At 44.0% G+C, this 21,655-nt stretch overlaps 1 protein-coding gene across 4 annotated transcripts in view; it reads right to left on the bottom strand.

The window, feature by feature from the left end:
* The window catches only part of kiaa0586 (KIAA0586 ortholog), a 654,782-nt gene that overhangs the window by 132,745 nt on the left and 500,382 nt on the right, over positions 1–21,655 (bottom strand). For all 4 annotated transcript variants that reach the window (XM_068039229.1, XM_068039231.1, XM_068039232.1 and 1 more), the window contains exon 20: positions 4,365–4,448. In XM_068039229.1, the coding sequence (XP_067895330.1) occupies positions 4,365–4,448 (84 nt within the window). The remainder of the gene's footprint in view (positions 1–4,364; positions 4,449–21,655) is intronic.

Below are 21,655 nucleotides of genomic sequence, written 5' to 3'. Positions count from 1 at the left end.
TAAATGTTTTACTACAGCATTATGCTGTTGCTGCAATATTCTATCTTGCAGGAATACAAGGAACATCATGAGATTAGGTGCAGTACATGCAGTGTCTGACTGGCCCAAGACTGATCTAAAAACATAAGAAATAGGAGCAGGAGTAGGCCATTCAGCCCTTTGAGCCTGCTCTGTCATTCAATGAGATCATGGCTGCTCTTCTACTTCAACATCATTTTCCTGCACTATCCCCGTATCCCTTGATGTTTTTAAATATGTAGAAATCGATCGATCTCAATCTTGAACTGTCATGCTAGATCCCCACCTGCCAAGAATGAGGCACATTAATTTTGTCATGAACATTAATTTTAAACTGTTACTGGAGTGAAGAAAGGACTTGTTAAACAGAGCAGCCGTGGCTGGAAAAGACATTTACATATTAACAGATGGTGATTGGAAGGACAAAGGACCATTCCCTTACACATTCAACCCACAATGGACCTTGATCACCAGGGATTGTGTCTAAGAGGAGCATTCCAGAGACTGCCAAGGTGATACAATCCAAGATGTGGTCAGACCAGTTAGTCACATGACTAACCTGCTCGGCAACCTGGGTTTTCTGAATTGTACAAACAGTTTGAACTCAGAGTGTCTGTTTGCTCCTGGACTGAGAAGATCTCTCCTGTCTGCTCCCATCTCTTTCTCACAAGCCTCTGAATCTACTAAAGACACATGAATCCCAAGAGAGAAAAGTCTCCTCCAGTGAACAAGGTTTAAGAAGAATACTGGGCCCCAACAAAAAGCAAGATCTACCTATAATCAAGGACTTTACAGTGAGCTCAAAGAACCATAACAACAACTCTTCAGATATTGCCTCAAATCTTTCCCACTTTATATCTTCTGCTCTTTTCTGTCTCTATTTGAATGTGTATCGCGTATGCATGCTAGCTAGCATGGGTGCGTTGTGAATCCGTAGGTGTCAACCGAATTAGAGTTCAAGTTTAATAAATTTCAACTTTTCTTCTTTAAATCTAAGAAAGCCTGTTTGTGCTAGTTTCTTTGCCTTATAATTGGAAAGCGGTGAACAAGGATTCACCAAGAGGGAGCTATAAACACGGTGTGTTTAAACTTAAACCCTATTACGGTAAGACCAGGTGAAAGCTGAAAGGGGTCCCTAGACACCTTTCTCACCTGGTCATAACATGAACATACTCAACGACTGAGTCTCCATAGCACTCTGGGGCCAAGAATTCCAAAGATTCACCACCCTCTGAGTGAAGAAATTCCTCCTCATCTCAGTCCTAAATGGCCTGCCCCTTATTCTGAGACTGTGGCCTCTAGACTCCCGAGCCAGGGGAAACATCCTTCCTGCATCTACCCTGTCGAGCCCTGTAAGAAATTAATATGTTTGAATAAAGTCACCTCTCATTCTTCTAAACTCCAGAGAATAAAGGCCCAGTCTATTTACTCTTGCCTCATAAGACAATCCCTCCATCCCAGGAATTAGTTTGGTGAATCTTTGTTGAACTCCCTCTATGGCAAGTATATCTTTCCTTAAGTAAGGAGGCGAAAATTGCACACAATACTCCAAGTGCGGTCTCACCAAGGCTCTATATAATTGCAGTAAGACATCTTTACTCCTATACTCAAATCCTCTTGTAATAAAGGCCAAAATACCACTTGCCTTCTTAATTGCTTGCTGTACCTGTATGTTAGCTTTCAGTGACTCATGAACAAGGACACCCAAGTCCCTTTGAAGTTCAACACTTCCCAGCCTCTCACCATTTAAGAAATACTCTGTATTTCTGTTTTTCCTAACAAAGTGGATAACCTCAAATTTCTCCCCATTGTATTCCGTCTGCCGAATTTTTGTCCACTCGCTTAGCCTCTCCAAATCCCCTTGAGGCATCTTTGCACCTTCTTCACAACTCACGCTTCCACCTAGTTTTGTACCATCTGCAAACCTGGAAATATCACATTTAATCCCCATATCCAAATCATTGATGTAGATTGTGAATAGCTGGGGCCCAAGCACTGATCCGTGTGGTACCCCTGCCAGCCTGAAAATGACCCATTTATTCCTACTCTCTGTTTTCTGCCCATTAACCAGTTCTCAATCCATGCGAGTATATTCCCCCCAATCCCATGTGCTCTAATTTTGTTTCCTAACCTCTTGTGTGGGACCTTATCAAAAGTTTTCTGAAAATCTAAATATACCACAATGACCAATTCTCCCTTATCTATTCTACTAGTTACATCCTCAAAAAACTCCAACAGGTTTGCTAAACATGATTTCCCTTTCGTAAATCCATGTTAACTCTGCCCAATCCTACCATTACTTTCTAAGTGTCCTGTTATCACATCCTTTATTATAGATTCTAGCATTTTCCCTACGACTGATAAAAGTTACATACTATTTGATTGGTCTGACAGCTTCACCCTGTATGTCTGGTCTAAGAGCTCTATACTATTTGATAGGTATAAGACCTCTGCACTGTACAATTAACCTATGAGCAACATACTGTCGATTGGTTTAAAAGCTCTGCACTGTATGGCAATTTAAGAGCTCCTCTTCCCCTACACCACCAATTGTTACAAATAACCACCGGGCTGCCATTGAATTCTATTAAACTATTGCTTGCATGCAATGATTGAGGAATTATTATAATCGGGAGAAAAAAATTCAAGGCCTTCTTTAGAGGCTATCTGTAGAACAGGACTAAAATCGACAGTCTAGTGATAAACTATTACCTAACAAGTCCAGTAGTGTTCACATTTGATCACCATTTTCCTCTGCCTTTCCTTCTAACCTCTATGTTCCTTACAATTTGTGCATACTAAACATGGAGCATTTAGAATCTAAAGTTTTCAGTTCACATATAAAATGGTGCTGCTCTTTCAACAATTTAATGCAGAGTACTAAATGTGAAACAAAGAAAGTTAAACAAGTAAAATACCTTTTGTTAGCTGAGAGCCATTCTGTTGCATAATTAATATTGTTCAGGGGGGCACAGAATCATTTTTATTGCAATTCCATTATCAACATTCTGATAACTGAAAATGTATTTTTGTCAATGTTAATCTAGAGCAGAGTAATATTCCTACCTTTAAACTAGGGCTAGAATTCAGAATTTTAATGAGTAGACTGCAGATACATGCTCTATCCACCTCCAATCAAACTCTGTTCCTATACTGGACCAATAATGGTCTTTTTACTATGTCTTTTTACATATATTTTATCTATATACATTTAAAATTATAAAACACACAACCATGACTGTTTAATTGGTGGATTTAACGTACATCATGAAATTAGATTGCAGAGAAAGAATCCTGCTCGGGAACATGTTGAAAATGGTATTTATTCCACCCTCAACAGTCTCAAGTAAAATAACTAGGTTTTTTGGAGCAAACATTGTATTTAACAGCTTTAATTTCAGTATCTTTTTATATGAAACAAATTCCCTTTATTAATTATTTTGATGTATTTTTTTCTTGTTTGAAACAAAGCCCTCTGAGGTAGCATTATGTATGATTGCCATGTAACAGGTAAGATGCTTGAGCACTCTAACAGCAGCCATGAATCAGTATTCTATACGAGCAGGCTTTGTTTGTCTGGTGCTGCAGAAAGCTCAGCAGCAGTTAGCAGATGATTGTTGCTATGGTTACCACTGGCACTCGCTGCTGAAAGCTGCCGCAGCTGTTTGAATTTATTTTCAACTACCGGTAGCTCATGGGGAGCTAGTTCCATTCAGCTTATTAACTCAGGTGGAAGCACCTCCACATCTCATGTGCATGAAACAATATTTACATCACGTTGTGGTAATCCCCACATGTGTTGTATATTATTACTTATATTTCAATTCTCTCATGAGCCCATTTTTATACTTGAAATGGTAAGCACTTTTATTTAGTAGAAACACGGATCTGTATTTTCATCCAAAGATGTGAACCAAGTCAGAATTTAACTTATTGTATGAAAACTATTTTCTAAACGTACACAGGGTCTTATTCTGCGAACTGAGAAGTTTGCGTACATGCCTTGTGTACATAGTACGGCATCAACATTTTCTTCCCCACAGTGCAATAATTTACTAGCAATTAAAAGAGAAATGCACATTTGGTAAGTTTTCCTAGTGTCGAGTTACGATGCATTCCGCACAATTTCACTGATTGCTTACAGTGCGGTTAGGAGTTGCTGAGCTATCGTTCTGGATTCTTCTAGCAGCACAGAATTCAACAATGCCAGCTAAACTGCCAGAACATTTCCATAATGCAGAAATAAGGAATTTTTTTTCTAATCAGCACTTTACTGTTCCAATAAAAATGATAGCAATTAAATTATATTTATTTTATAATTTCCTATATGTTAACCTGATGTTTACCTTTGATAAATCAGCAATTGCAATATAACTGGCCCCTGGAAAGCCAGTGCCATCCTCTTCTTCAGTTTGGACTGCCTCTTGAGACTAGAAACAAATGGAAAGAATTGATCAGAATCACCGAACTTCTTTTCCAAAAAGAACTACTAGTGTTGAGCAAACAACGAAAAGCCTATTTCTGCTTTCAAATATTTACAAACCACATTGTTACTTAAGTGCTCATTAGTATTTATCGAAATTAATCCAATCCATTTTTTCCCCTTTTTGGATCCAATGACATACTAAGGACTTGCAGATAAGCACAAAACCACAATACGAGGCTCCTGGGGTTTGATGGACTGGCAGAACTATAGAACATCATCTTTCACTTCTGGGAACTGGGCTCAGTTCCAGCCAGACGTAGGAGAGGATCGTTTCCTCTTTTCTGACTGCTATTCAGTTTTATGAGTGAAATAAACATGGGCAGTTTCAATTCACTTCTTAGTAGACATGAGGTCATGGGCACAAAAATAAACTTAGTATTAGATTTAAAATGAGATAGCAATACTAGCCCCTCCCTCTTTCCTTCCATTATGGTTCTAAACATTTTAATGATAGACATTAGAACTTTCACACACCGCATTCCTGCTCCTCAGCTAATGAAGATAGGATTCTAGATAGTTATGCAGATTTCAACAATCAATAGTTAGTAATACCACAAACAGGAGATTTATTCTATGTAGCTGCTCGACAAATTTACTGAGATGCTGAAATGGTGTCATTGATCTTGATATTAATATTCATATGACATGCAAGAGAATGTTGGGGACTGCCATTCAATTTTATGAGTGAAACAAACATGGGCAGGGTTGTGGATTTAAACCATCAAATGTGTGAAACACGATCTAACCTGCTACACACAGGTTAAATATTTAAATTAAATTAAATATTTAAATCTGATTACCATAGTGCAAATGTGAGCCTGATGTAAAATTCACCATGGTTGCATGGGTTTCTCAGGAGTGCTGACCAAGACCCTCAACGAAGCCTTCAGCCTTCCAGCTGCCTTCTCCACCCCTCCTCACCCCATCCAATTGCTGACATCCCCTTCTCCAGCCACAATGTCCTCTCTTCCCCTCCCCGCCGCAATGCCCTTTCTTATCCCTGCCACAAGGTCCACACTTACCACCCATGCCAATGTTTTCTGTTATCCCCATCACAATAACCTCTCTTCCCCTCCCCCGCCGCAATGTCCTCACTTATCCCCCCATCCCAATGTCCTCTCTTACTCCACCGCAATTACTTCTCTTTGCCTGCCGCAATGTTCTCTCTTACCCCCGCTGCAATGTCCTCACTTCCCCACCCCACCACGGTATCTTCGTATCCTCTGCCGCAATCCCCTCTATTTCCCCATCCTCAACGATTGTCATCCTTCGCCCTTCCCAATCGCCAGGGAGTGTCCTCAAGCGTCTCTGGCTAAAGCTGCCGACCGCTGGCTCTCCCTCTTAGCTTATGCCCTGGCTGTCAATTTGGACGGCAGGAACTGCCCGAACCTTGCCGGGTTCTTCAGCTGTTTTTGGCCTCCCCCTCAACCTCCATGAAAATATCAAGGGCATTATGCCTGGGTTTGTTGAAAGTGAAATTAGTGCAAGTTTCTGATTACTTTTATCTTGGAGCACTCAAACTGCTTACTATTATCTAATAATCCAAACGTAGTGCTCTGTGAAACTACGATAGTTGGTTAGAAAATCTTATTAAATCACAGAAAAAATAAGAACATGAATTCCTCCTTATATAATCAGGTATAGCTCCACCGCGTTTCGTAATATTATGTAAACGACAGCATAATGAAGATCACAGAAATCAATCTGCATATCCTGGAATTTAAAGTGAATTATAGCAGGAACTGATGAATTTTTAAGGAAGAGCAATGCCAAGAAAAAGTACAATGTATGACAATTCATGGTGGCTCCTCATCAGACCCCTTTCCTATCCTGAGTGGCGTGAAACAGGGCTGTGTACTTGTATCCACACTTCTTGGGATTTTCTTCTCCCTGCTGCTTTCACATGCATTCAAGTCTTCTGAAGAAGGAATTTTCCTCCACACAAGATCAGGGGGCAGGTTGTTCAACCTTGCCCGTCTAAGAGCGAAGTCCAAAGTACGGAAAGTCCTCATCAGGGAACTCCTCTTTGCTGACGATGCTGCTTTAACATCTCACACTGAAGAGTGCCTGCAGAGTCTCATCGACAGGTTTGCGGCTGCCTGCAATGAATTTGGCCTAACCATCAGCCTCAAGAAAACGAACATCATGGGAGAGGACGTCAGAAATGCTCCATCCATCAATATTGGCGACCACGCTCCGGAAGTGGTTCAAGAGTTCACCTACCGAGGCTCAACTATCACCAGTAACCTGTCTCTAGATGCAGAAATCAACAAGCGCATGGGAAAGGCTTCCACTGCTATGTCCAGACTGGCCAAGAGAGTGTGGGAAAATGGCGCACTGACACGGAACACAAAAGTCCGAGTGTATCACGCCTGTGTCCTCAGTACCTTGCTCTACGGCAGCGAGGCCCGGACAACGTATGTCAGCCAAGAGCGACGTCTCAATTCATTCCATCTTCGCTGTCTCCGGAGAATACTTGGCATCAGGTGGCAGGACCGTATCTCCAACACAGAAGTCCTCGAGGCAGCCAACATCCCCAGCTTATACACACTACTGAGTCAGCGGCGCTTGAGATGGCTTGGCCATGTGAGCCGCATGGAAGATGGCAGGATCCCCAAAGACACATTGTACAGTGAGCTCGCCACTGGTATCAGACCCACCGGCCGTCCATGTCTCCGATTTAAAGACGTCTGCAAATGCGATATGAAGTCCTGTGACATTGATCACAAGGCGTAGGAGTCAGTTGCCAGCGTTCGCCAGAGCTGGTGGGCAGCCATAAAGGCGGGGCTAAAGTGTGGCGAGTCGAAGAGACTTAGTAGTTGGCAGGAAAAAAGACAGAGGCGCAAGGGGAGAGCGAACTGTGCAACAGCCCCGACAAACAAATTTTTCTGCAACACCTGTGGAAGAGCCTGTCACTCTAGAATTGGCCTTTATAGCCACTCCAGGCGCTGCTCCACACACCACTGACCACCTCCAGGCGCTTACCTATTGTCTCTCGAGATAAGGAGGCCAAAGAAGAAGACTTATTGTAGACCTATCCAATGCAATTTGTTTAAAAGTAATTTTAAAGTATTACTTTTTTAAATAAATCCAGTTAAAGAGATTATCCATTTCGCAAAGAAACAAACATGGGCAGCTTCAATTCACTTCAGAAACAGTGAATAAATCGTTTCAGACGATTTAAACGTAAGCCTAGAAGATCCCCTTTGTGTATGTCATGTTCTCAAATGAGTGATCAGTATGTTTTCAGACCAATAGTAAGAATCGTTGAATTTTTCTTCTCTGATGAGTATTTGATAAAATCTGATATTTCTAAAGCACACTTTGCAAATAAGTATACACTGTTTTCTAACTAGCAGGCTTGCGTTCTAACCATATTTGGAAGGGGCACTATAACTGTACTCATGCTGAATACATGTTCAAATTCTAGCAAAGTTGACAGCACTGTAGAATACAGGAGCATTTAAATTCCTTTATATTAAGAATGCAATGTGCTGTTTTGACATGTTTCTGATAACAATACAGCAAGTAGGGCTTTGCTTACACTGGGAACAATTCTGTACCATGTTCTGAGAAATGTCACCAATAGGATTCACACATAGCAATTTCATTTTACTGATTTGTGTTCCATCTGCATACCCCAGCAGTTGTCTTTAACTAATGATCAAAAAATGTTCTCCTATATTTTGATCTGTCATGAGTGATCAAAAATTTCCACTAAGTAACCTTTGCTCATAAAACAAGCCCTAAATATGGAACAAGGAAGATTTCTTTCTTTTTTCATTCATGGGATGTGGGCGTCACTGGCTATGCCAGCATTTATTGCCCATCCCTAATTGCCCTTGAGAAGGTGGTGATGAGCTGCCTTCTTGAACCGCTGCAGTCCATGTGGGGTAGGTACACCCACAGTGCTGTTAGGAAGGGAGTTCCAGGATTTTGACCCAGCGACAGTAAAGGAACGGCGATATAGTTCCAAGTCAGGATGGTGTGTGACTTGGACGGGAACGTGCAGTTGGTGATGTTCCCATGCATCTGCTGCTCTTGTCCATCGAGGTGGTAGAGGTCGCGGGTTTGGAAGGTGCTGTCTAAGGAGCCTTGGTGCGTTGCTGCAGTGCATCTTGTAGATGGTACACACTGCTGTCACTGTGCGTCGGTGGTGGAGGGAGTGAATGTTTGTAGATGGTGTGCCAATGAAGCGGGCTGCTTTGTCCTGGATGGTGTCGAGCTTCTTGAGTGTTGTTGGAGCTGCACCCATCCAGGTAAGTGGAGAGTATTCCATCACACTCCTGACTTGTGCCTTGTAGATGGTGGACAGGCTTTGGGGAGTCAGGAGGTGAGTTACTCGCCGCAGAATTCCTAGCCTCTGACCTGCTCTTGTAGTCATGGTATTTATATGGCTACTCCAGTTCAGTTTCTGGTCAATGGTCACCCCCAGGATGTTGATAGTGCGGGATTCAGCGATAGTAATGCCATTGAATGTCAAGGGGAGATGGTTAGATTCTCTCTTGTTGGAGATGGTCATTGCCTGGCACTTGTGTGGCGCAAATGTTACTTGCCACTTATCAGCCCAAGCCTGGATATTGTACAGGTCTGCACTTCTACACGGACTGCTTCAGTATTTGAGGAATCGCAAATGGTGCTGAACATTCTGCAATCATCAGCGAACATCCCCATTTCTGACCTTATGATAGAAGGAAGGTCATTGATGAAGCAGCTGAAGATGGTTGGGCCTAGGACACTACCCTGAGGAACTCCATCAGTTATGTCCTGGAGTTCAGATGTTTGACCTTCAACAACCACAGCCATCTTCCTTTGCGCTAGATATGACTCCAACCAGCGGAGAGTTTTCCCCCTGATTCCCATTGACTCCAGTTTTGCTAGGGCTCCTTGATGCCATACTCGGTCAAATGCTGCCTTGATGTCAAGGGCAGTCACTCTCACCTCACCTCTTGAGTTCAGCTCTTTTGTCCATGTTTGAACCAAGGCTGTAATGAGGTCAGGAGCTGAGTAGCCCTGGCGGAACCCAAACTGAGCATCACTGAACAGGTGATTGCTAAGCAAATGCTGCTTGATGGCACTGTTGATGACACCTTCCATCACTTTACTGTTGATTGAGAGTAGACTGATAGGGCGGTAACTGGCCGGGTTGGACCTGCTTTTTGTGTGCAGGACATACCTGGGCAATTTTCCACATTGCAGGGTAGATGCCAGTGTTGTAGCTATACTGGAACAGCTTGGCTAGAGGTGAGGCAAGTTCTGGAGCACAGGTCTTCAGTCCTATTGCCAGAATATTGTCAGGACCCATAGCCTTTGCAGTATCCAGTGCCTTCAGTCGTTTCTTGATAATACGTGGAGTGAATCAAATTGGCTGAAGTCTGGCATCTGTAATGCTGGGGACCTCAGGAGGGGGCCGAGATGGATCATCAACCCGGCACTTCTGGCTGAAGATTGTTGCAAATGCTTTAGCCTTATCTTTCACACTGATGTGCTGGGCTCCCCCATCATTGAGGGTGGGGACATTTGTGGAGCCACCTCCTCCAGTTAGTTGTTTAATTGTCCACCACCATTCACGACTGGATGTGGCAGGACTGCAGAGCTTAGATCTGATCCGTTGGTTATGGGATCGCTTAGCTCTGTCTATTGCATGCTGCTTATGCAGTTTGGCATGCAAGTAGTCCTGGGTGGTAGCTTCACGAGGTTGACACCTCATTTTGAGGTATGCCTGGTGCTGCTCCTGGCATACCCTCCTGCACTCTTCATTGAACCAGGGTTGGTCTCCTGGCTTGATGGTAATGGTAGAGTGGGGGATATGCCGGGCCATGAGGTTGCAGGTTGTGGTTGAGTACAATTCTGCTGCTGCCCCATAGCTCCTCATGGATGCCCAGTTTTGCATTGCTAGATCTGTTCGAAATCTATCCCATTTAGCACGGTGATACTGCCACACAACACGATGGACGGTATCCTCAATGTGAAGGCGGGACTTCGTCTCCACAAGGACTGTGCGGTGGTCACTCTTACCAATAGTGTCATGGACAGAAGCATCTGCGGCAGGCAGATTGGTGAGGACAAGGTATGTTTTTCCCTCGTGATGGTTCCCCCACCACCTGACGCAGACCCAGTCTAGCAGCTATGTCCTTTAGTACTCGGCCAGCTTGGTCAGTAGTGGTGCTACCGAGCCACTCTTGGTGATGGACATTGAAGTCCCCCACCCAGAGTACATTTTGTGCCCTTGCCACCCTCAGTGCTTCTTCCAAGTGCTGTTCAACATGGTGGAGTACTGAGTCATCAGCTGAGGGAGGGCGGTAGGTGGTAATCAGTAGGAGGTTACCTTGCCCATGTTTGACCTGATGCCATGAGACTTCATGGGGTCCGGAGTCGATGTTCAGGACTCCCAGGGCAACTCCCTCCCTACTGTAGACCACTGTCCCGCCACCTCTGGTGGGTCTGTCCTGCCGGTGGGACAGGACATATCCAGGGATAGTGATTGCAGTGTCTGGGACATTGCCTGTCAGGTATGATTCCATGAGTATGACTATGTCAAGCTGTTGCTTGACAAGTCTGTGGGACAGCTCTCCCAACTTTGGCACAAGCCCCCAGATGTTAGTAAGGAGGACTTTGCAGGGTCGACAGGGCTGGGTTTGCCGTTGTCGGTGCCTAGGTCGATGCCGGGTGGTCCGTCTAGTTTCATTCCTTTTTATTGACTTCGTAGCGGTTAGGTACAACTGAGTGGCTTGCTCGGCCATTTCAGAGGGCATGTAAGAGTTAACCACATTGCTGTGGGTCTGGAGTCACATGTAGGCCAGACCAGGTAAGGACAGCCGATTTCCTTCCCTAAAGGACATTAGAGAACCAGATGGGTTTTTACAACAATCGCCAATGGTTTCATGGCCATCATTAGACTAACTTTTAATTCCAGATTTATTAATTACATTCAAATTCCACCTTCTGCTGTGGTGGGATTTGAACCCATGTCCCTAGAGCAATACTAGTCCAGTGACAATACCACTATGCCACCACCTCCCCATGTATTCTATTCACTTTGGAACACTTGTATAGACTCAACTGAAGTTGATCAACGTTAGATAGGTAAATGCTGATGCTGGTATTACATCTACTTTTCTAATCAGTAATGTTTGGCTGGAAACTGCTATTGGATGGCACACAGCTTGAAACACTGTATTTGACGACGGTTCTTAATCCATTGAATTCCAGTTATAATTCAGCTCATCAAAACATTTTAGCCTTTTCTCATTAATAACTTAATAAAGAAAACCAGATCAATATGTTGTTTCCAATGGTCAAAAATCAGCTGCAAAAATTATACGTAATTGCTTTTGCAATCTTCTTAAAACATGCAACATTCCCTGTCTTATCCACAATTCCAGGGAAGTTCAAAGATGTTGGCCTGAGAATTTATTGCAAGAACATACAAGATGATGGTTGGGTCTAGGATACTGCTCTGAGGAACACCTGCAGCGATGTCCTGGGGCTGAAATGGTTGTCCTACAACAACTACAAGCATCTTTCCTTGTGCTGGGTATGACTCCAGCCAGTCAAGAGTTTTTACCCGATTCCCATTGACTTCAATTTTTACAGTGCCCCTTACTGCTGCATTTGGTCAAATGTTGCCCTGACGTCAAAGGTAGTCACTCTCACCTCGCCTCTTGAATTCAGCTCTTTAGTCAATGTTTGAACCAAGGCTTTAATAAGGTCTGGAGCCAAGTGGCCTTGGCAGAATCTAACTGAGCACTGGTGAGCAGATTATTGATGAGTAAGTGATACTTGGTAGTATTATCAACAACACATTGCTGATAATTGAGGGTAGGCTGATAGAACGGTAATTAGACGGATTGGATTTATCCTGCTTTTTGTGGACAGGACATACCTGGGGAATTTTCCATATTGTCAGGCAGATACCAGTGTTGTAGCCATACTGGAACAGCTTGGCTAGAGGCATGGCTATTTCTGCAGCACAAGTCTTTAGCTGGGATATTGTCAGGGCTGTACCCATTGTAAGCAATGGTTTCTTGATATCACGTGGAATGAATCAAATTGGATGAAGACTGACTTCTGTGATGGTGGGACCTCAGGAGGAGGCCGAGCTGGATTATCCAATAGGTACTTCTGGCTGAAGATGACTGCAAACACTTTAGCCTTATCTCTAGCACTCACATGCTAGGTTCTGCCATCATTGAGGATGGGGATGTTTGTGGAGCCACTTCTTCCTCCTCCCAGTAGTTGTTTAATTGTCCACCTCCATTCATGACTGGATGTGGCAAGAGTGCAGAGCTTTGTTTTGATCCGATGATTGTGGGATCACTTTGCTCTGTCCAAAGCATGCTGCTTCCACTGTTTAGCATGCATGTAGTCCTGAGTTGTAGCTTCACCAGGTTGGCACCTTTTTTTTAGGTACGCCTGATGCTGCTCCTGGCATGCTCTCCTGCACTCCTCATTGAACTAGGGTTGATCCTCTGGCTTGATATTAATGGTAAAATGAGGGATATGCCAGGGCATGAGGTTGCAAATTGTGATGGAATACAATTCTGCTGTTGATGATGGCCCACAGAGCCTCATGGGTGCCTAGTTTTGAGCTGTTAGATCTGTTCTGAAGCTATCCCATTTAGCACAGTGGTAGAGCTACACAACATGTTGGAAGTATTCTCAGTGTGAAGACAGCTCTTCGTCCTCCACAAGGCCTGTGCAGTGGTCATTCCTACCAAACTGTCATGGACAGATGCATCCACAACAGGTAGATTGGTGAAGACAAGCAGGTTTTTCCCTTGTGTTGATTCCCTCACCATCTGCCACAAGCCCAGTCTGGCAGATATGTCCTTCAAGACTTGGCCAGCTTGGTCAATAGTGGTGCTAATGAGCCAGTCTTGGTGATGGACATTGAAGTCCCCAACCGAGAGTGCATTCTGTGCCCTTGCTGTTCTCAGTGATTCTTCCAAGTGGTGTTCATCAGTTCAGACAGGACAGTAGGTGGTAATCAGCAGGAGATTTCCTTGTCCATGTTTCACTTGATTCCATGAGACTTATGGGGTTCAGAGTCAATGTTGAAGACTCCCAAGACAACTCCCTCCTGACTGTATACCACTGTGCCGCCACCTTTGGATAGTGATGGAGGTGCCTGGGATGTTGGCTGAAAGGTATGAGGACTTTGCAGGGTTGACTGGGTTGTGCATACTTTTGTCTGGTGCTTAGGTTGAAACCAAGTTTTATTCTTATTTTATTTATTTATTTATTTAGAGATACAGCACTGAAACAGGCCCTTCGGCCCACTGAGTCTGTGCCGACCAACAACCACCCATTTATACTAATCCTACATCAATCCCATATTCCCTACCACAACCTCACCATTCTCCTACCACCCACCTACACTAGGGGCAATTTATAATGGCCAATTTACCTATCAACCTGCAAGTCTTTGGCTGTGGGAGGAAACCAGAGTACCCGGCGGAAACCCACACGGTCACAGGAGGAACTTGCAAACTCCACACAGGCAGTACCCAGAACTGAACCTGGGTCGCTGGAGCTGTGAGGCTGCGGTGCTAACCACTGCGCCACTGTGCGACCCTTATTGTTTATCGTAGCGATTTGATACAACTTCCAAGGCAATTTTAGAGGGAAGTTGCATAAAGGCTAGATCGGGTAAGGATGTTAGATTTCTTTCCCTAAAGGACATTAGTAAATCAGATGGGCTTTTCTGACAATCTGGTAGTATCATGGTCACCATTGCTGATACCAGCTTTTTACTCCAGAGTTATTTCATTACTGAATTTAAATTCCCCAGCTGCCATGTGGGATTTGAACTCATATCACAGAATCAAAGAATTGTTGCAGCACAGAAGGAGGCCATTCAGTTCGTCATGTCTGTGCTGGCTCTCTGAAGGAGTAATTTACCAAGTGCCACTCCCCGTCTTCTCCCCATAGCCCTGCACATTCTTTCTTTTCAGATAACAATCCAATTCCCTTTTGAATGCCTCAATTGAACCTGCCTACACCACACTCTCAAGCAGTGCATTCCAGATCCTAACCACTTGCTGCGTGATAAGTTTTTCCTCATGTCGCCATTGCTATTTTTGCCAATTACTTTTAATCTGTGCCCTCTTGTTCTCGATTCTTCCACCAATGGGAACAGTTTTTCCCTATGTACTCTGTCCAGAACCCTCATGATTTTGAACATCTCTATCAAATCCCCTCTCAGCCTTCTCTTCTCCAAGGAAAATAGTTCCAACTTCTCCAATCTATCTGCGTAACTGAAGTTCCTCATCGCTAGAACCATTCTCATGAATCTTTTCTGCACTCTCTCAAGTGCCTTCACATCTTTCCTAAAGTGTGACGCCCAGAACTGGATACAATACTCCAATTGAGGCCGAACAAATGTTTTCGGTTTTTTAGTTTTAGTTTGAGATACAGCACTGAAACAGGCCCTTCGGCCCACCGAGTCTGTGCCAACCATCAACCACCCATGTTATACTAATCCTACACTAATTCCATATTCCTACCACATCCCCACCTGTCCCTATATTTCCCTACCACCTACGTATACTAGGGACAATTTATAATGGCCAATTAACCTATCAACCAGCAAGTCTTTGGCATATGGGAGGAAACCGGAGCACACGGAGGAAACCCACGCAGACACAGGGAGAACTTGCAAACTCCACACAGGCAGTACCCAGAATTGAACCCGGGTCGCTGGAGCTGTGAGGCTGCAGTGCTAACCACTGCGCCACTGTGCTGCCCTTAAGTGTTCTATACACGTTTAACATAACTTCCTTGCTTTTGTACTCTACATACCTATTAATGAAGGCTAGGATGCTCCATGCTTTATTGAATGCGCCCTCCACCTGCCCTGCCACTTACAATGATTTTTGCACATATACACCCAGATCCCTCTGTTCCTGACCCCACTTTAGAATTGTATCCTTTACATTATATTGTCTGTCAGCGTTCTTCCTCGAAAAATGAAGCACTTCACTCCTCTCTGCATTATATGTCATCTGCCACTTGTCCGCCCATTCCACCAACCTATCTATGTCCTTTTGAAGTTATACACGATCCTCCTCACAGTTCACAATGCTTCCTAGTTCCTTATCATCCGCAAATTTTGAAATTGTGCCATGGACACCAAGGTCTAGGTCATTAATATTTATCAGGACGAGCAAGGACACTGACTCCTGGGGAACTCCACTACAAACCTTCCTTCAGTGCAAAAAACATCCATTAATCGCTATTCTCTGTTTCCTGTCATTCGGTCAATTTCATAACCATGTTGCTACTGTCCCTTTTATTCCATGAGCTATAACTTTGCTCACAAGTCTGTTTTGCGGCATTTTATCAAATGCCTTTTGGAAGTCCATGTATGCAACATCAGCAGCGTTACCCTCATCAACCCTCTCTGTTACCTCATCAAAAACTCCAGCAAGCTAGTTCAACACAATTTGCCCTTAGCGAATCCGTGCTGGCTTTCCTTAATTAATCCGCATTTGCCCAAGTGACTTAATTTTGTCCCAAAGTATCGTTTCTAGAAGCTTCCTCAAAACCAAGGTTAAACTGACTGGCCTGCTGGACTTATCTTTATACCCTTTTTTGAATAAGCATGTAACATTTGCAATTCTCCAGTCCGCTTGCAGTACCCCGGAGTCTAAGGAAGACTGGAAAATTATGGCCAGAGCCTCTGCAATTTCCACTCTCATTTCCCTCAGTATCTGTGGATGGATCTCATCCAGTCCTGGTGCCTTATCAACTTTAAGTACAGACAGCTTATCCATACCTCCTCCTTATCAATTTTAAACCTTTCAAATGTCTGAATTACCTCCTCTTTCATCATGACCTGCTCAGCATCTTCTTCCTTAGTAAAGACAATGCAAAGTATTCATTTAATACGTCAGCCATGCTCCCTGCCTCCATGCCAGAATATCCTTTTTGGTCCGTAATCAGCCCCACTCCTCCTTTAACCACCTTTTTATTACTTATATGTCTATAGAAGACTTTTGGATTGATTCTCTTTTATGTTAGCTGCCAGTCTCTTTTCATACTCTCTCTTTGCTTCTCTTATTTGTTTTTTCACATCCGCTTTGAAGCTTCTATATTCAGCCTGATTCTCAGTTGTACTTTCCATCTGACAGCAGTCAAAAGCGCATTTTTTCTTCTTCATCTTAATCTCTCTCTCTTTAGTCATCCAGGAAGCTCTGGATTTTTTTTTCTCTACCTTTCCCTTTTCTGGGAATATACCTTGATTGTGCCCGAACGATCTCTTCTTTAAAGGCAGCCCATTGTTCAGTTACTGTTTGGCCTGCCAACCTTTGATTCCAATTTATCTGTTAGATCCATTCTAACCCCTTGAAGTTGGCTTTCCCTCAGTTATTTATTCTTACTCTGGATTGTTCTTTGTCCTTTTCCATAACCAACCTGAACCTTATGATACAATGATCACTGACCCCTAAATGTTTCCCTACTGACACTTGATCCACTTGGCCCACCTCATTCTCAGGAACCACATCTAGCAGTGCCTCCTTTCTCATTGGATTGGGAACATACAGTTGTAGAAAATATTCCTGAACACACTCTGGGAACTCTTGCCCCTCTCTGCCCTTTACGCTACTACTATCACAGTCTATATTCAGATAAATTCCCCTATTATACTTACTCTATAAGGCTTGTACCTCTCTGTAATTTCCTTGCAAATTTGTTCCTCTGCATCTTTCCCACTAATTGGTGGCCTATAGACTACATTGAGCAATGTAATTGCACATTTTTTGTTCCTTAACTCTAGTCAAATAGATTCTGTCCTTAACCCCTCTGAGACATCCTGGGCTGAATTTTACCAGCCCTTCGACGTCAGGGGTTATGGAGGGAGGCCCGTAAAATACTTTCGGGAGTGGCCCGCCACGACCCCCAATGCCGAGAAGGCCCTACTGCATTTTACCGTCAGCGGTGAGGCCTCGATGCGGCCCCGCTGCCGAGCGGCGGCGGGGCCTTCATTTAAATTGTTAAATCAATGCACATAAATTTACATATACTTACCCTGTCCCGGCAGCTGTTCCACGCCAATATTACAGGAGCTGGCCGCAACTTGCGTGCCATACAGAGTTCCGAGGCGAGACACTGGTGGGGAGGGGGAAGGAGTGAAATTGTCAGGGCAGGAGGGGGGGAAAACCTTTTCCATTGGTTGTGGGGATGATGGGAAGGGGTTGAGGGGCAAAATTACAAAGTTCAGGGTGAAAAGTTGATGATTAGGAAGAAGAAGGTTTCAGGTGTGTAAATAACATGAAATGGCCATTGTGGGGGTGGAGGAGGAGCCTCGTTCTGTCAGTAATGTTTTCTGCTTACTTTGCCCACAGTGTGACTTTTAGAATTTAATTTGTTCATAAGGGCTTGAAGCCCTTTAAAAATGGCACCGGCACCTGCGCGGTGTCGGAAGGCCGCCGTATTCAAAGCGCGTTAATAAAGTTCAACCCCTTCTCTCTCCAGCACTGCAATATTCTCCTTAATCAAAACTGCCATCCCTCCTGCTTTCCAGGAATATTTAATACCCAGTCTTGCCCTTGTTTGAATCAGATCTCGTTATAGCCACAACCAGTCCGGCCTATACACGTCCCATCTCCTTCAGAGCCTGCTCTCAATGTCCCGTGAGCCTAAAGCCCTTCCTCCTGCACCATCTTTCCAGCCACGCATTCATCTGCTTTATGCTCCTATTTCTATACTCACTTGCACGTGGTACTGGGAGTAATCCTGAGATAACTGCTTTTACGGTCCTGTTTGCTAATTTCCTACCTAGCTCCCTAAATTCTGACTGCAGAACCACATCCCTCTTTGTGCCTATGTCGTTGGTACCAATGTGGACCATGACTGCTGGCTGTTCACCCTCCCGCCTCAAGGTGCTCTGCAGTTTTTCAGTGATATCCTTGACTGTGGCACCAGGGAGGCAACACACCATCCTGGATTAACATCTGTGGCTGCAGAAATGCCTGTCTATTCTCCTAACTATCGAATCTCCTATCACTATTGCTCTTCCAGTCTTTTTTGTGTGCCCCTGTGCAGCTGAGCCAACTGTGGTGCCATGGACTTGCACTCCCAGATCACTTTAAAGAATATTCATGTCTCCAGATCATTTGTCCAGGTCCCTGTATTACTAGACCAGTAACATAATCATTGTGCTAATCTGAAGATATTTTGTTCATCTAATCTAACCTGCTTCTGTAGAGAAATGGTCAAGTTTTATCCTAAACTTTGGAGACATGCAAAGAAACGTTAGCTGAGCAAATCTGAACTTGTGCCATGGTGTAGGTCCAGATCTTTATCGGAAACAAATGGCAGTACCTGTGAGCACTATCATGACAATATTTTCATGTCAATGCTGAGCACATGGTTTCCCAACTCTCGGGTATGTACTCCTAAGGTGTACTTAGGATATCCAATGAGAAAGAATAAGAATAGGCCATTCAGCTTTCCAAGCCTGGCTCCTTCCCAGACCACAGAATCGTATAAGTTTACAGCATAGAGGGATACCACACAGCACATTGTATCTGCACTGGTTCTTTGCTAGAGCAATCCAGAACTGATCCTATTGCCCTGCTCCCTACCCAAAGATCTGAATATTCCCCTGGTTCGGATTTTTGCTCACCTTTCTTTTAAACGATGCAATGATCTGTGCATCAACAACGTCCAGGCACTAACAATTCTCTGTGTATAAATATGCTCCATCATGGAGTCTATTCAATCTATTTCTCTCTGTAAATCACAAAAGTAAACTGAACAAAACTCCAGGACACCTACCTTGCTCTCCAATCTATTGACCCTTGATATGATTATTCCACCAGCTCAGGAACTATCATGCTCCATGCAACATTCAACTATCTTTATCTAAAGTCATCTTTGTAACACTTGATGCATTTCCTAACCGGGAGAATGAGAGAGTCGGGGGAGTGGAAGGGCTAGGGTGAAATTTATAGTAATCTTCTGGTGTTTACACTGTTTCCTGAGAATGCTGTGGCTCTTCTGCTGAAGTTAATGTGAATGAGCAGGAGAATTCTCCAGTTTACGCTGGATTAACTGCTTTAGCTATGAGTCTATTTCATGTGTGATTATTAACAGTAAAGTAAAACTTGTATTTGCACAAATGAAGCTGACCACATCACCATCAGTTCAGTCATTTTCATGAGTGGAAATACAAATCTAATTTTGCAATTTTAATGACCCAGATTTTGTAATCAGCAGCAAAGGAATGGTGCTCAGCGTTCACTATGCTGACAGCAGTCCAGAAAGTTTGTGTGATCTTTTGAGCAAAGATTTGGGGCTGGATTTTCCAGAGGGTTTCAGACCCTGATGTGGAACCAAATGGGGGTCCCGAACCCGCACTTGCCGGAAATTGGCTCAGCAATCATCCGGGAGACGGCTTTCTAATTGTCCGCCTCTGGGTCCACCATCCTATGAAGGACAGTGGTGAGCTCTTGATGCTGCAGGCCTGATCAGAGGGCCGGCAGCTCTGGAGCTTCGACAGCCCCCTGGGAGAGGTGGACACTGCTGAGGCAGGACAGGGACTGTGAGGGCACCTCAGCATGAAGGTGGCCTCACTGCCCTGCACAGCACTGAAGAACTAAACTATACCTAGGCTGGTAGGTCCATGAGGATGGAGGGGAAATCTCTCCAATCGATTGGGTTCAGCCAAGATCGTGGTCTTACATGCTCGTGGCCCCATCAATGGGGCATGAAGCCTCCAGCTCCAAGAGCCCTCTGGCTTGCCGCAAGGAGATCATCTCCATTGAGCTGGCAGCCTCCATATGCAGCAGGGGGCCGCAAAATCACAAAATCACCCCTAATTAGGGCCTTAACTAGCATAATTGGCTGCCCATCTCCATGGAGCAGGAAGTCAATCCGATTCCCAGCCTGTCCCTGGGAGAGCTCCCTGGTGGCAGGAATGCATCAGGGAGATGTCCCGACACAATTCTCCCCATTTTCCCAGCACCCCACCTCCAAGTTTGCCATCTCAGGGCTGGGAGAATTGCTGTCATTGGGCATCTGTGAGCAGGGCAAGAAAATGCATGACTCTTCAACCGATCAGATTGAAGAATCCTTACTAAGACAAGATGAATCTAAACCAGGAATTATAAATTACACTTAAATCATATCCAGAAAGCAAAAGAAGAATTGGAAAAGAAGGATATGATTGAGAGAGATAAGACAGACAGAAAAAGTAAAAGAAAAAATATATTCTTTAAGATCTTCAAAACTAATTAACTTCAGAAGCAATGCACAGGTAAAATTTAATTTTCAGATCCAGCGAGGCTGTTCAGCAAGAATTATGACAGATCACACCAATAAAAATTCACTTACAGCTGTATGCACCAGCCCTAACCTTTCTGCCATGTTAAGCGGGTATATAGGAGATAAGTAACCCAACTTCACGCTCTTACATTAATTTCAATGCCGAGGCTATCGTTGAGGTACTGGTAAAGCGCAATGTGTGGGGAAGCAGGATAACACACATTGCAACTTCCAGAGATCTGTGTTTAACTTTGCATGCGCGTACTCTTGAAATTGCTGTCCGATTTACTTCGTAAAAATGGTGAGCACTGTTAGATTCGCCATTATTCTTGACACAAAATCTGGGCAAATTTTTGCCCCCATTATTTTCATATAATTATTGAAAATTGCTATTAATTAAGAGAGTGGCGCAATGGTTCTGCATTGTCTCTCTTATTTTCCAGAGGTGACTGGCTACAGTCTTGAATATCACTCAAATGAAAATGAAGTATTAAATCCCCATATACTACTTGGGCCTAAGCAGAATTGAAATATAAATGAATTACAGTTTATATATAATTTCTTTTTGCTAACCAGAAATAAACAGACCAAAACATTATTGGGCTGGATTTTGTGCTGGAGGCGGGATTCCCGACGCCAGGCCGAAAATGCAGGGGAGACGCCAGGCCGAAAATCAAGGGGAATGCCGCCTCTGCCTTTTCATGCCCCCCTGGAGCAATCTTCTGGTCTTTTTAAATCAAAGTTTCAGGAGGGACGATCCCTGACCCTTTAAAAATCTGAGGGCCAGCAGCTCAGCAGTATCGGCAGCGCCACCAGGAGTGGTGGCCATCACCGGTACTGCAGAGACCTCAGACCCAGGCCCAGCTCTGGAACCCCGGA

This window comes from Heterodontus francisci, chromosome 9 (assembly GCF_036365525.1).
Source record: "Heterodontus francisci isolate sHetFra1 chromosome 9, sHetFra1.hap1, whole genome shotgun sequence".
NCBI classification, from domain to species: domain Eukaryota; kingdom Metazoa; phylum Chordata; class Chondrichthyes; order Heterodontiformes; family Heterodontidae; genus Heterodontus; species Heterodontus francisci.
The sequence above is the reverse complement of the archived record's forward strand: the minus strand, read 5'-3'. Positions and strand labels throughout refer to the sequence as shown.